The following is a 15,748-nucleotide window of genomic DNA, read 5'->3' on the forward strand; positions in this document are numbered from 1 at the left end:
CCAACTTTTGAGCCCATCCAAGCTGTTTCCAGTGACTTTAGCATACAAATGGGAGGGGGGCAGGAAGAGATTAACCAAAGATCTTATATGCATACTAGAGGCCCTGTGCATGACATTCGTGCACTCAGTGGGGGAAAGGGGGGGGGGGGTCCCTCAGCCTGGCCTGTGCCCTCTTACAGTCTGGGAGCCCTCGGGGGATGTCCGACTGACAGCTTAAGCCCAATCCCTGCGGGGAATGGGCCTACGCCACAGTTGGACATCCTTAGCGCTGCTGCAGAGGTGGGCTGCTGCACTTGCCAGCCATCAGCCCATCTTGTGGCTGAGCGGCGCTCCCCCTGTGGGAGCACACTGACCACCAGGGGGCAGCTCCTGTGTTGTGCGTCTGCCCCTGGTGGTCAGTGCGCATCATAGCGACTGGTCGTTCTGCCATTTAGTCAATTTGCATATTACCCTTTTATTGTATAAGGTATCCATTACCTATGAACACAGACAATAGGGTGGCAAAGGCTTGGGGTGGGGCGGGAACTGGGTGGAGGAGAGCAAAGGGGGAATAAAAGAGGGACATCTGTAATACTCTCAACAATAAAGATTAAAAAACAAACAAACTGAACAAACAACCCCCCCCCCCCCACAAAGTGATGCAAAGCAAGGACCTACAACCAAGATTACTCTACCCAGCAAAGCTATCATTTAGAATTGAAGGACCAATAAAGAGCTTCGCAGACAAAAAAAAAAAAAAAATCTAAAGGTTCATCATCACCAAACCAGTATTATATGCAATGTTAAGGGTATTCTAGAAGAGGAAGAAGAAGAAGGAGGAGGAGGAGGAAGAGGAGGAGGAGGAGGAGGAGGAGGAGGAGGAGGAGGAGGAGGAGGAGGGAAGAAGAAGAAAGAAGAAGAAATATGAACAATAAAATGGCAATAAATACTATCTATCAACAACTGAATCTAAAAAACTAAGTGAGCAAGCAGAACAAAAACAGACTCATAGATATAGAGAACATTTTGATGGTTGCCAGATGGGAAGGGGTTTGGAGGGGTGAGTGAAAAAGTTGAGAGGATTAAGAAGTGCAAATTGGTTGTTACAGAATAGCCATGGGGATGTAATGCACAGCATAGGGAATATAGTCAATAAGATTTTAATAACTATGTATGGTGTCAGGTGGGTGTGAGATTTATCAGGATGACCACTTAGTAAGTTATGTAATGTCTAATCACTGGAGTGTACACCTGAAACTAATATACTATTGTATGTCAACTGTAATTGAAAAATAAAAAGGATTTAAAAATGAAAAAAGTATTATTCTAAATGTCCTTTAGAAAATGGATTATTTAATTAGCCCTGTAGGATCTCAGTGTTATTTATTATTCTAGGATCTAGAATTAAAGCCTCTAATAATACTAAATATTGGTCAGTAATTTGGGGAAACAGGATGCAGTTTCCTTCAGGTGTGGCTATTTTTGTATCAACTACTAAGCTTTTCTTGAAAATTGATTTAAAAAAAAATCTCGGACTTAAGCTTATTTTATTTTAAAGTATCTTATCCAGCTAAGATAGTGCTCTAAAACTGCTTGATAACCGTAGTTGCAATTACTTTGGAAAAGTTAAGTATAGTGATAATAGAAAACAGGCCAAGTTCAATAACTTTGCACTCTGGTGACAATTTCATATTCAGGCTACAGCTCTTACAGATAAATATTACTTTAAAAACAGTTTTCTTTGCACTGAAATGGTCATAACTTCTTGCTCAAGTGAATTAAAATTTTGGTGACTATTTTAGTCTGTAGCCCATAAAAGCCTGCTGAGTCATGTGCTTTGCACAGTGACCCTTGAAAGGGAAATTCACATGTAAGAGTAATTCCAGGAAGGTCCAACAGATGGCACAATACTGTATGTACAGTATTGCTTTACTTAAACTAAGGACTTCCATTTTTCTGCCTTTAGACGTTGTTTTCTTCTGAGAAAGAAATCTGGGTAAGTAAGCAGGCTTTTATAGCTTTTTCAAATTATGGCATAATTACTTGAAACAAGCAAGAAAATGCTAACAATTGTCTAGAATAGGTAACGTTTCTTGGACATTTTTGCAAGATGATTTTAAGTGTGTGTTGTTTTTTTTTAATGTTGCAAATGTCCTTTTTAAATAGACAAGAAAGGTAACGATAGGTCTATCTCCCAAAGGTACAAAAATAGCACGTGTAGTCATAGTTAAGGGAAAAACTAACGGATGATATTTATTTCTTCTGCTTTTGTCTACTACATTTTCTCTTTTCACCTTTCTCTAGTTCCTTGTTTTCAGTAACATTTATAGTACTTTATGCCACTGCTACGGCACCTATTACTATGTATCTTTATAGTAGGCCGGAGTGTTTTATGTCCCGTCACATGATTCTACAATTGCTTATTTGTATCTGTCACTAATTTATAAGCATTTGGAAAGCAGGGATTATGCCAGTGCTAGTCATCTTTCTTTTCCCAGCACCTAACGCCCAGCAAAGTCCTGGCACATAGTACACTCTGAATAAACAGTTATTAAATGAAGGAAGTGGCAGGGACTGACCAAGGACTGGCTTTTCTCTGCGTCTCTCACCTAAACTTTGACAAATAAAGCAATGTTTCTCTTGCACACTTGTTGACTCGATTATGGAATCACTCTTACCTCATTGTTTTTCTTACCTCCCCTTTCTTGTAGTCTTCATTTTCATAGATCCTATCCACTACGGTGTTTTTCTTGAAATAGAGCTTCTTTCATCTGTCTTTTTCCTCCCTCTTTTCATTCGATGCATTAAAGAAAAAGAAAAAAAACAACAACAACAATTTTTCCTCCTACCTCTTTTTACTTCCTGGAAAAAAAAAGTAGTGAACTCTGTAATCATCTGCTCTCATCTCCCCTTTTCCTCCCCTTTATTTTTTCTTAAATATAAAAGCTCCTGGCTGGTTTGTTAAGTGTATACACTGGGAACTGCTTGAGGTTATAAAGGCCCCTGAAGGAATACTACCTTTTGGGGGCAGGGTGCTTGCTCTAAGGGTAGCTGATAAACTTTCTCACACGGTGGCTAAGTTTCAGTCCCCTGAACACAGACACCAGAGAGGGATCTCTAGGTAGGTTCTCATTCATAAATGTCAATTATCGAGCATCATGCGGAAGGAGTTCTTTCTTTATACAAATAATATAAGCATGTTTCTTTAAATATAAACTATTTTTACATTAGCTGTATTTTAAGACAAACCTTTTGTGATTTATAAAAGATGTTCAAAATTAGAAATTTTGGAAATATACAAAAGCATAGGAAAGAAAATTAACTTTATCTAGGATTCAGGAATCCAGAGACAACTACTATTAGCATTTGATATATTTCTTCCCATTCTTTTTGCCCCTAGGCTTTACGTATATGTCAGGTTTTCCTCATGTTTTGCAAAATTAGAGTCCTACCACATATACAATTTTGTATTCTTATATTCACCTAACATTATATTGTAGACATTATTTTTTCTCAAAAGTGCCATATTTGAGACAGCATGTTATTCATGTTATGAGTGTGCCATAATGGATTAAACTGTTTTCTACATGAGACACTATCATTTTTTCAACTTTTCATTGTCATGAGCATCCTCATAGTAATACTTTTATGTCTATCTCTGATAATTCCTTTAGAAGAAAATTCTGATAACTGGAATTGCTAAACTAAGAACACACACACACATATACATACATACACACACACACACACACACATATATATATATATATATATATATATATATATATATATATATATAATAAAGAGGTGATATGTAAATTAGCCCTCACGCCCTCACAAGATGGCTGCCTATGACTGGGCTGGCAGGGGGAGTAGTGAAGGACGACCAAACGACTGAACAAGCAGGCTGTGTGGAGTGACCAGGCCGGCAGGGGGTGCAGTTAGGAGCGACCAGGCTGGCAGAGGGGGGCAGTTGGGGGCAACCAGGCCGGCAGGGGGCAGTAAAGGGTGACCAGGCCAGCAGGGAGGGGGAAGTTGGGGGCGACCTGGCCGGCAGCGGGGCGCAGTGAGGGGCGATCAGGCTGGCAGCGGGGGGGGGGGGGCAGTTAGGGGTGAGCAGGCAGGCAGGCAGGTGAGCGATTAGGACCCAGCAGTCCAGGATTGTGAGAGGGATGTCTGACTGCCAGTTTAGGCCTGATCTCTGGACATTTCCCGAGGGGTCCCAGATTGGAGAGGGTGCAGGCTGGGCTGAGGGGACTCCTCCCCCATGCACAAATTTTGTGCACCAGGCCACTAGTGTGTGTGTGTGTGTGTGTGTGTGTGTGTGTGTGTGTGTGTGTATTAGTGGCCCGGTGCATGAAATTCGTACACATTAAAAGGGAAATAATTAGAGGAAATATTTTAATATTGCTATTTGCCCTTTCTCTATAATAGAAGTGTCAGAGATTAAAGAAAATTAGTAAAATGTATATGAAAATCTTCCTCCTGTCAGAGTCTAGGGCACACCGTGGGACCCAGAGTCAAGTTCCCACCCACCCATGTGCACCTCAAAATCACGTGAGACCCAGACCTGGCTGGCCCCACTCCCACTGGGCAAGATCCAGACCCGGCTGGCCCACCCCCATTGAGCCCTGATGGGCGGGGGGCACAGTCTCAGGTCCCCCAGCCGGGTTCTGGGTGGGATGTGCAGCCTCAGGTCCCCTGGCTCACCCTCAGGTCCCCTGGCCCAGTGCCAGGGTGGGGGTCACGGCCTGAGGTCCCCCTTCAAGCCCTGCCAGGTGGGGGGTGAGGCCTCCGGTCTCCTGGCCCGGTGCCAGGGTGGGGGGCATGGCCTGAGGTCCCCCACCAAGCCCCACTGGGCAGAGGGGCGCAGCCTGAGGTCCCCCACCAAGCCCCACTGGGCAGAAGGTGTGGCCTGAGGTCCCCCATCAAGCCCCACTGGGCAGGGGTGCAGCCTCTGGTCCCCCTCCCCAGCCCAGCACCACACAGCCTCAGGTCCCTGCTGATCACTCATTAAGACTCGTTATGGGAACCCCGCCTCCACTGTGGGTGCAGCCATCTTGTGACGGCATGATGGACTGAGGGTCAGTTTGCATATTACCTCTTTATTATATAGGATACACACACACACACACACACACACACACACACACACACATATATATACTTTTTTAAATCCTCATCTGAGGACATGTTCATTGATTTTTTTTAGAGAGGGGGAAGGGAGAAAAAGAGAGAAACACTGATTGATTGTCTACTGTATGCACCATGAGCAGGGATCCAACCCACCACCTTGGTATGTGCCCTGACTGGGAATCGAACCCACAGCCTTTTGGTATAAGGGATGATGCTCCAACCAACTGAACCACACTGGCCAGGGCAGGGTAAGCATATTTTAAATAAATTTTATTATATGTGACCAAATTGCCTTTCAGAAAGGTTGTACTAATTTTTCATTTCTGCCAGTAAGTAGTAAACGAGAGCTCTTCGTTCTGCCTCCCTCTTCCACTTGCAAGGATTCTTGTGATTACATTGGGCCCGGCCAAATAATCCAGGATATTTTAAGATCAGCTGATTAGCAACCTTAATTCCAGCTGTAATGCTAATTCCCTTTTTCCATGTAACAGCTTATTCGAAAGTTCTGGAATTAGGAAGTGAACATCGCTGTGAAGCTATTATTCTGTCTAACATAGTCCAATCGCTTGTGAATTTCAGAGGTTCCTCTTGGTTTCACTTCCCTAAGAACTTTCCTTCTTGCTTTTACGTGTGTGTGTGTGTGTGTGTTTTTCTTTCATCATTTTGGGGATTTAGGTAAGGGGAGGAGGCTGGAGCATGTGTACACCATACCGTTGACTCTCATAATTCTAATTCAAAATGTGGTTTTCTTTTTAATATTTTTTTTTAAGTTGATTTCAGAGAGAAAGGAAGAGGGAGAGAGAGGAAGAAGTGGAATTGCTGGATCATATGGTGGTTCTAATTTTAATTTCTTTTTTTTCAGGAAACTCTTTACTGTTTTCAATAGTGGCTGCACCAATTTACTAGGACATTCCCACCAGGAGTGCTCAAGGGGCCCCTTCTCTCCACATCCTTGACACCACTTGTTATTTCTTGTTTTTTTTGAGATCAGCCTTTCTCACAGGTGTGACGTGATATCTCATTGCGGTTTTAATTTGCATTTTCCTTGATGGTTAGTGATATTGAGCATCTTTTCATGTACTTATTGGAGGCAGTTTGTATGCTTTCTTTGAAAAAAAAGAAAAGTCTAGTTAGGTCTCCTGCCCATTTTTAAAACAAATTATTTGTTTTTGTTTTAACTTTTTTGCTGTTGGGTTATATGAGTTCCTTATATATTTTGGATATTAACTCCTTATCAGATATTTTGGTTCATAAATGTTTTCTCCCAATGTGTGGGTTGACATTTCATGTTGTTGACTGTTTCTTTTGCTGTGCAGAAGCCTTTTAGTTTGATATAGCCCCACTTCTTAAAACATTTTCCTTTTTGTTGCCAGATCCAAAAAATTATTGCCAAGACCAATGTCAGGTTTTCTTCTAGATTCTAGAAGAACCTAACATTGTGTTTTCTTCTAGGAGTTTTTTGTTTTGTTTTGTTTTAGTTCCTGAAAGTTAAGTTTTTAATTTATTTGGAGTAACTTTTTGTGAGTGGGATAAGATAGGGGTCAAATGTCATTCTTTTGCATGTACATATACAGTTTTTCCAACACCATTTATTGAAGAGACTGCCATTTCCCCACTAAGTATTTTTTACTCCCTTGTCAAATATTAGTTTGTGCCTGGATTTCTTTCTGGGCTCTCAATCCTGTTCCATTGGTCTGTGTGTCTGTTTTTATGTAAACATTATACTGTGTTGATTACTATAGCTTTGTAATATAGTTTGAGACCAGGAAGTGTGATGCCTTCAGCTTTGTTCTGTCTCAGAATTGCTTGGCTATTTGGGGTCTTTTGTGGTCCCATATGAATTTTTAAATTTTTTTTCTATTTCTGTGAAACATTGAAATTTTGATAGCTATTGCATTGAATATATAGATAGCTTTGGGTAGTATGGACATTTTAACAATATTGTTTCTTCTGATCCATGAATGCAGGATATCTTCCCATTTATTTGTGTCTTCAATTTTTTTCATCAATGTCTTATCTTTTCAGTGTATAGGTCTTTCACCTTCCTGGTGAAACTTATTATGAGGTATTTTATTCCTTTGATGAAATTGTAAATGGAATTGTTTTGTTTATTTCTTTTCCAGGTAGTTTGTTGTTAGTGTATAGAAATACAATTGATTTTGTATGTCATAAATGCAAGAAGTCCTCAAAAGGTTGATGGGCTTCTATATTTAGCAGGGCTGAATCATATTGTTGCCTGCTGGAATAGCTGAAAGCATTTCCCCAAACCTGAAAATCTGCGTATATTATTGCCTGTTACTGGAACAGCCGAAGGCAGTTCCTCCAACCTGACAATGCCTACTGTATAGGAAACCTTACCTTTGATAGGTATAGCTGCTTTGCTTTAGGGAAATTTGTGTTAATAAAAAGCTAGGGGTCCAGAGATTCAGAGAACTTGGTTACTGAAACTAGGTCTCCTCTGGCTCCCCAAAATGCCTTCCAAGTTTATATTTCATGTCCAGACTCTTTATTAATTTACTTGCAGCCCTTCTCCAGATTCCTGAACCCTTCTAGATGCTGAGAAACACACCGGCAATCATTGAAATTTTGATAGCTATTGCATTGAATATATAGATAGCTTTGGGTAGTATGGACATTTTAACAATATTGTTTCTTCTGATCCAGGAATGCAGGATATCTTTTCATTTATTTGTGTCTTCAATTTCTTTCATCAATGTCTTATCTTTTCAGTGTATAGGTCTTCCACCTTCCTGGTGAAATTTATTCTGAGGTATTTTGTTCTTTTGATGAAATTGTAAATTGAATTATTTTGCTTATTTCTTTTCCAGGTAGTTTGTTGTTAGTGTATAGAAACACAATTGATTTTGTAGGTTGGTTTTGTATCTTGCTACTTGACTGAATTTGTTTATTAGTTAGTTTGTTTTTTTGTGTGTGGAGTCTTTAGGATTCTCTACATATAAGTTCATATCATCTGCAAACAGAGATAATTTGACTTCTTCCCAATTTGGATGTTCTTTGTTTCTTTTTATTGCCTAATTACTCTGGCTAGGACTCCCAGTATATTATGTTGACTAGAAGTAGTACGAGTACCTCTTGCCCAGCTTTTACCTAAGAGGGTTCATCATTGTGTGATGAAGAGGTGGAGGATAGTGTCTGGCAGAAGGAAAACTCAGTGTTGTGATCCACTCACATCAGTACCATTGGGTAATTACCTGGTTGTTACTCATCCTTGGTATTTGAATGAGAGACAATCACAAAGGGACAAAATGTGTTCATACCTTTTGTCATAGAGTCTGTTTTCCTGAGACAAAACTTGAATACACTGGATTTTCCTTAATACACCTCAGTTACTTTTTCATGAATGTAGATGCTTTTGAATCCTGCCATTAATTTTCCATCTTTCTTAGTTTTAGGTGGCAAGGTGGGTTTTCAAGTGTTTCTGTGTTTTCATGGGTGTTTTGGTGGTCAATTGGGAGAGGCTGTAAGGGAAGTGGGGTGAGGGACTTTTAACCATATACCATTTTTTTTAATTTTTTAAAAATATATTTTATTGATATTTTACAGAGAGGATGGGAGAGGGATAAAGAGCTAGAAACATCGATGAGAGAGAAACATCGATCAGCTGCCTCCTGCACACCTCCCACTGGGGATGTGCCCGCAACCAAGGTACATGCCCTTGACCGGAATCAAACCTGGGACCCTTCAGTCTGCAGGCCGACGCTCTATCCACTGAGCCAAACCGGTTTCAGCAATATATACCATTTTTTTTTTTAAAAATTAAAGCATAATTATGCTTTTTTTAATAAAAAATGCCATTTTGTGGGCAGAGGATCTGAATAGACATTTCTTCAAAGAGGACATCTAGAGGGCCAACAGATATATGATAAGATGCTCAATGTCACTAATCCTCAGAAAAATGCAAATTAAAATCACAATGAGGTGTCACATCACACCTGTCAGAATGGCTATCATCAATAAATCAAAAAATGACAAGTGCTGTCGAGGATATGGAGAAAAGGGAACCCTTGTGCACTATTGGTGAGAATGCAGACTGGTGCAGTCACTATGGAAAGCGTTATGGAGTTTCCTGAAAAAATTAAAAATGGAACTGCCTTATGATAAAGCAATTTCACCACCTCCAGTGTATGTCCAAAGAAATCCAAAACACTAATTCAAAAAAATATATGCACTCCTGTGTTTATTGCAGTGTTGTTTATAATAGCCAAGTGCCCATCACAGACAAGTGTATAAAAAAGCTGTCACACACACACACACACACACACACACACACACACACACACACATACACTACTTGGGCACAAAAAAAGAATGAAATCTTAACCATTTGCAACAGCACGGATGGACCTAGAAGGTATTTTGCTAAGTGAAATAAGTCAGAGAAAGACAAATACCATATGATCTTACTTATATGTGAAATCTAAAGAACAAAATAAATGAACAAACAAAACTGAAACAGACTCGTAGAAATAGAGAACAGGCTGATGGATGCCAGAGGGGAGGCAGGTTAGGGAATTCGGCAAAAAAGGTAAAGGGATTTAGGAAAAATAATTTGGTCAAAAATAGAAAAGGAAAGAAATGAAGTAGCCTGGTCCACTTGTAATTATAGTTCCACCACATTACAAACTCCCAGAGGTCAGGGATATAGTCTGTCACCAATGCCTACAACAGTGCCCAAGCACTCTATACACATTTGCTTCATGTTTGTACTGGTACATATTTAAATAATTTTATAATAAAAACAATTTAAAAGAAAATAAAGCCATTTTGTAATGAAATGTCCCCAACCTGGGAGAGTATTTACTCTTCCAAAGAATGATTAATTGAAACCCTACTCATCTCATAACTATTTTACTATTTCCAATATACCCTCAGGTGATGAACAGCAGATCTCTTTGTTATTGAAACTGAACAACTAACTAGTCAAAATCTGCTCCAATTATTCCAGCTACACAAGGCCCTACTTAAGAAATGTTGCCTTCTCTTGTTCCCTAGGGACTCCTAGGGGTGTGTGTGTGTGTGTGTGTGTGTGTGTGTGCGCAGATCAGATCCTGAATGAGGTCCAGCGAGCCTCAAAGTTCCAACCATTTGTTCTGGTCACAAATATGGGGTCTGTGGTCTTGTGCACCTGCCTCCACCCCTCAGCCAAGTAATCTCAATTAGTGATTGTCATGAACTTCAATGTCTATATTGTTATCTCTTATATACAACTAGAGGCTCAGTGCACGAAATTTGTGCACCGGGGGGGGGGGTGTCCCTCAGCCCAGCCTGCACCCTCTCCAATCTGGGACTCCTTGAAGGATGTCCGACTGCCTGTTTAGGCCCGATCCTACCTAAATGTCCAGTTGGACATCCCTCTCACAATCCAGGACTGCTGACTCCCAACTACTCGCCTGCCTGCCTTCCTGATTGTCCCTAACCACTTCTGCCTGCCAGCCTGATCACCCCCTAACCACTCCCCTGCCAGCCTGATTGATGCCTAACTGCTCCCCTGCCAGCCTGGTTTCCCCTAACTGCCCTCCCCTGCAGGCCTGGTCACCCCTAACTGCCCTCCCCTGCAGGCCTGGTCACCCCTAACTGCCCTCCCCTGCAGGCCTGGTCCCCCCAACTGCCCTTCCCTGCAGGCCCGGTCGCCCCCAACTTCCCTCCTCTGCTGGCCTGGTCACCCCTAACTGCCCTCCCCTACTGGCTTGTTCACCCACAACTACTCTGCCTTGTAGACCTGGTCCCTCCCAACTACCCTCCCCTGCTGGCCATCTTGTGGGGGCCATCTTGTGTCCACATGGGGGCAGCCATCTTGTGTGTTGGAGTGATGGTCAATTTGCATATTATCCTTGGATTAGATAGGATAGAGGCCTGGTGTATGGGTGGGGGCCAGCTGGTTTGCCCGGAAGGGTGTCCCGGATTAGGGTGGGGGTTCCCTTGGGGCATGGGGCACCTGGGCGAGGGGCCTGTGGTTGTTTGCAGGCTGGCCACGCCCCCCAGCGACCCAAGCGGAGGCCCTGGTATCTGGGATTTATTTATCTTCTATATTTGAAACTTTGTAGCCTGGAGCAGAGCCAAGCCTCCTGCTCGCTCAGTGGCCGCAGCCATTTTTGTTGGGATTTATTTATCTTCTATAATTGAAACTTTGTAGCCTTGAGTGGAGGCCTTGGCCCCCCAGGGTAGGAGGAAAGCTTGGCTTCCTCCATTGCCGGGGGCAACCCAAGCCTCCTGCTCTCTCTGTGGCCACAGCCATCTTGGGTTAATTTGCATACTCGCTCCTGATTGGCTGGTGGGTGTGGCTTGTGAGTGTAGTGGAGGTATGGTCAATTTGCATATTACTCTTTGATTAGATAGGATTAGAAAGGATTAGATAGGATAGAGGCCTGGTGCACGGGTGGGGGCTGACTGGTTTGCCCTGAAGGGTGTCCCGGATCAGGGTGGGGGTTCCCTTGGGGCATGGGGTGGCCTGGGTGAGGGGCCTGTGGTGGTTTGCAGGCTGGCCACGCTCCCTGGCGACCCAAGTGGAGGCCCTGGGATCTGGGATTTATTTATCTTCTATAATTGAAACTTTGTAGCCTTGAGCGGAGGCCAAGGCAGGCCAGGGCTGTGGGAGCTTGGCTTCCTCCATCGCCGGGGGGCAACTCAAGCCTCCTGTTCTCTACAGCTTCGTGGTTGCTGCCATTTTTGTTGGGATTTATTTATCTTCTATAATTGAAACTTTGTAGCCTTAAGTGGAGGCCAAGGCAGGCCAGAGCAAGCGGAAAGCTTGGCTTCCTCCACTGCCAGGGAAACCCAAGCCTCCTGCTCTCTCCATGGCCGCAGTCATCTTGGTTGGGTTAATTTGCATACTCGCTCCTGATTGGCTGGTGGGCGTGGCTTGTGGGTGTGGCAGATGTACGGTCAATTTGCATATTACTCTTTTATTAGATAGGATAGCATTAGCCTGACATGCCTCTGACTTCTTCTGACTACTTATTAATATTTATCTATATTTTCCTGTTTTATCAGTGTGTTAATTGTAGGAATTTGATGTTTTCAGATTATCAATGCTGAATCCCATCTCTCTGAATGTGTTGCTTCTGGTCTAATGTGAGTTGGGAAAACACATGTCCATTTTCATGGGAATTGTGTCAAAAATAAGGTCCTGTGACTAAAACATTTCCTGTGACCAGAAAGAGCGGAGTATATGTGCTATCTCAATGCCCTTCGCCAGCCGGTAAGAGCACCTCTAACTTGTACCTGGAGGTGGTTCCAGGCAGGCATGATTGTGGGCACTCCAGCATAGCACAGGAGGCTGCCCTGTGGCCATCACAGCTGCCTTGCCGCTCAGAGGATGCCCTGTGGGAGTCAGGCAGCATTATGACTCTGATGGTGAATAAAGAAATAATTATGACTGTGTTTAGTAAGTAGAGGTTGGAGAGCAATTACCCACTCTTTATATATCTTAATGTATATTATATTTCTAGGATTTGGATGCATATCAAGATGCTCTGAAGAACAGCGAAGGCCCTTCAGGGGATAGCCACTTCAACATCATGACCAAGGACAAAGAAGCCATGGTCAGGAGCTTTCATTTTGTTTGCATGATAACCTTAATAGTTGGAACCATAATCCAGTTCTCTGCTGAAAGTGAATTTGCAGTAAATAAGTCAAACAAAGGCCTTACTCATGTTCCAAAAGGCCTGCCACCCAAAACCATAGTCTTAGATATGTCTCAAAACTACATATCCGAGCTTCACCTCTCCGACATCAGCTTTCTTTCGGGGCTCAGAGTTCTGAGGCTTTCCCATAATAGACTCCAGTACCTTGATATTAGTATTTTCAAGTTCAACCAGGATTTGGAATATTTGGATTTATCACACAATCAGTTGCAGAAGATATCCTGCCATGCTATCACCAGCCTCAAGCATTTAGACCTCTCATTCAATGACTTCGATGCCCTGCCCATCTGTGAGGAATTTGGCAACTTGACTCAACTGAATTTCTTGGGATTAAGTGCTAAACATTTACAACAATTAGATCTGCTACCGATTGCTCACTTGCATCTAAGTGGCATCCTTCTGGAGTTGGAAGGTTATTATGTGAAAGAACATGAGACAGAAAGTCTTCAAATTCTGAATACAAAAACACTTCACCTCGTTTTTCACCCAAACAATTTCTTCTCTGTCCAAGCAAAGATATCAGTTAATAATTTAGGGTATTTACAACTGAGTAATATTAAACTGAAGGATGAGAACTGTCACATTTTAATTACATTTTTATCAGAACTAACTAGAGGTCCAAACTTACTAAATATTACCCTCAACCATGTGGAAACAACTTGGAAATGTTTGGTAAGAGTTTTTCAATTCTTTTGGCCCAAACCTGTAGAATATCTCAATATTTACAACTTAACAGTAGTTGAAAAGATTGGGAAAGAAGATTTTACGTATTCTGAAACATCATTGAAAGCATTGAAAATTGAACATGTTATAAACAGAGTTTTTCTTTTTTCACAGACAGTAATGTACACTGTGTTTTCTGAAATGAACATTATGATGTTAACCATATCCGATACACCTTTTATACACATGCTTTGTCCTCAAGCAACAAGCACATTTAAGTTTTTAAACTTTACCCAGAATGTTTTCACAGATAGTATTTTCCAAGAATGCTCCACTTTAGTTAGATTGGAGACACTGATCTTACAAAAGAATAAATTAAAAGACCTTTTCAAAATAGGTCTCATGACTAAGGATATGCCATCTTTGGAAATGCTGGATGTGAGTGGGAATTCTTTGGAATATGATGGACGTGACAGAAATTGCACTTGGGCTGAGAGTATAAAGGTGTTAAATTTGTCTTCAAATATACTCACTGACTCTGTTTTCAGATGTTTACCTCCCAGGCTCAAGGTTCTTGACCTTCACAGTAATAGAATAACAAGTATCCCTGAAAATGTCATCGGTCTGGAAGCTTTGCAAGAACTCAATGTTGCTTCCAATTCTTTAGCCCACCTTCCTGACTGTGATTCCTTCAGCAGCCTCTCTGTACTGATCACTGATTATAATTCAATTTCCAACCCATCAGCTCATTTCTTCCAGAGCTGCCAGAAGATCAGGTCCATCAATGCAGGAAACAATCCATTCCAGTGTACATGTGAGCTAAGAGAATTTATCCAAAGTATAGGCCAAGCTTCCAGTGAAGTGGTAGAGGGCTGGCCTGACTCTTATAAGTGTGACTATCCAGAAAGCTCTAAGGGAACCCTACTGAAGGACTTTCATGTGTCTCCGTTATCCTGCAACACAGCTCTGCTGATTGTCACCATTGGGGTCACTGGGCTGGTGTTGGCTGTCACTGTGACTGTCCTCTGTGTCTATTTTGACCTGCCCTGGTATCTCAGGATGGTGTGTCAGTGGACCCAGACCCGGCACAGGGCCAGGAACACACCTTTACACGAACTCCAAAGAACTCTTCAGTTCCATGCCTTTATTTCATACAGTGAACATGATTCTGCCTGGGTGAAGAATGAACTGGTCCCTTGCCTAGAAAAAGAAGATATACGGATTTGTCTCCATGAGAGAAACTTTGTTCCTGGCAAGAGCATTGTGGAAAATATCATAAACTGTATTGAGAAAAGTTACAAGTCCATCTTTGTTTTGTCTCCCAACTTTGTTCAGAGCGAGTGGTGCCATTATGAACTCTACTTTGCCCACCACAATCTCTTTCATAAAGGATCTGATAACTTAATTCTGATCTTGCTGGACCCCATTCCACAGAACAGCATTCCTAGCAAGTATCACAAGCTGAAGGCCCTCATGGCACAACGGACTTATTTGGAATGGCCGAAGGAGAAGAGCAAACATGGACTTTTTTGGGCGAACATTAGAGCTGCTTTTAATGTGAAATTAACACTAACCACTGAAAACAATGATGTGAAAACTTAAAAACAAACAAACAAAAAATAGGCCAGGAAACCTAACTTAAGAAACCATCGTAAACATGGGTCCTATGAACACCCTGGTATTAAGTTATAGATGGTGCTGGCATCATCTCTACATGTTCAAGAAAGACTTCACGCCCGGCTGACGTGGCTCAGTGGTTGAGCGTCGACCTATGAGCCAGGAGGTCACGGTTCTATTCCCAGTCAGGGCACATGCCGGGGTTGCAGACATGATCTTCAGTAGGGGGTGTGTAGGAGGCAGCTGATCAATGATTCTCTCATCATTGATGTTTCTCTCTCCCTCTCCCTTCCTCTCTGAAATCAATAAAAATATATTTTAAAAAAGAAAAGAAAGACTTAACAACAGCCATGTTTTAATTGAGTTGGGGAATGGGCTGGGGGCTGAGATGGTGCTCAAACCTGCTGATTATGATGACAGATAACTCAGTCTCCTCTGGTTTAGCCATTGTGTTACAAATCGAAACAGTCTCATTTGAGTAAATGTTCAGTCATTCAAGGATCTTTCCTCTCCTGGTCTCTGCCAAATGCATTGTGTGTGATCAGGAGTTTATAGAACTTCCTGGCAGCACGGAATGAGTTAACTTCACAACAGTATGCAGTGGATCTTGAGGTGCCCTGTGCGTGCTCATTAGCTTCTGGGTGAACTTTGTTTTCCTGTTCAACTTTAGAACTTGAAAAAAATTATAC

At 42.1% G+C, this 15,748-nt stretch overlaps 1 protein-coding gene across 2 annotated transcripts; it reads left to right on the forward strand.

The window, feature by feature from the left end:
• The first annotated feature begins 1,893 nt into the window (after positions 1-1,893).
• TLR6 (toll like receptor 6) lies at positions 1,894-15,379 on the forward strand. Of its 2 annotated transcripts, XM_080666620.1 has the most exons (3): positions 1,915-1,975; positions 5,256-5,363; positions 12,585-15,379. In XM_080666620.1, the coding sequence occupies exon 3, from the start codon at positions 12,654-12,656 to the stop codon at positions 15,042-15,044; it is 2,391 nt and encodes a 796-aa protein (XP_080522746.1). In that variant the 5' UTR covers positions 1,915-1,975; positions 5,256-5,363; positions 12,585-12,653; the 3' UTR covers positions 15,045-15,379. The 2 variants fall into 2 exon arrangements, with proteins under 2 accessions (XP_080522747.1, XP_080522746.1); XM_080666621.1 differs by lacking the exon at positions 5,256-5,363 and having other exon boundaries at positions 1,894-1,975.
• Positions 15,380-15,748: the final 369 nt, after the last annotated feature.

This window comes from Plecotus auritus (assembly GCF_963455305.1).
Source record: "Plecotus auritus genome assembly, chromosome: 1".
NCBI classification, from domain to species: domain Eukaryota; kingdom Metazoa; phylum Chordata; class Mammalia; order Chiroptera; family Vespertilionidae; genus Plecotus; species Plecotus auritus.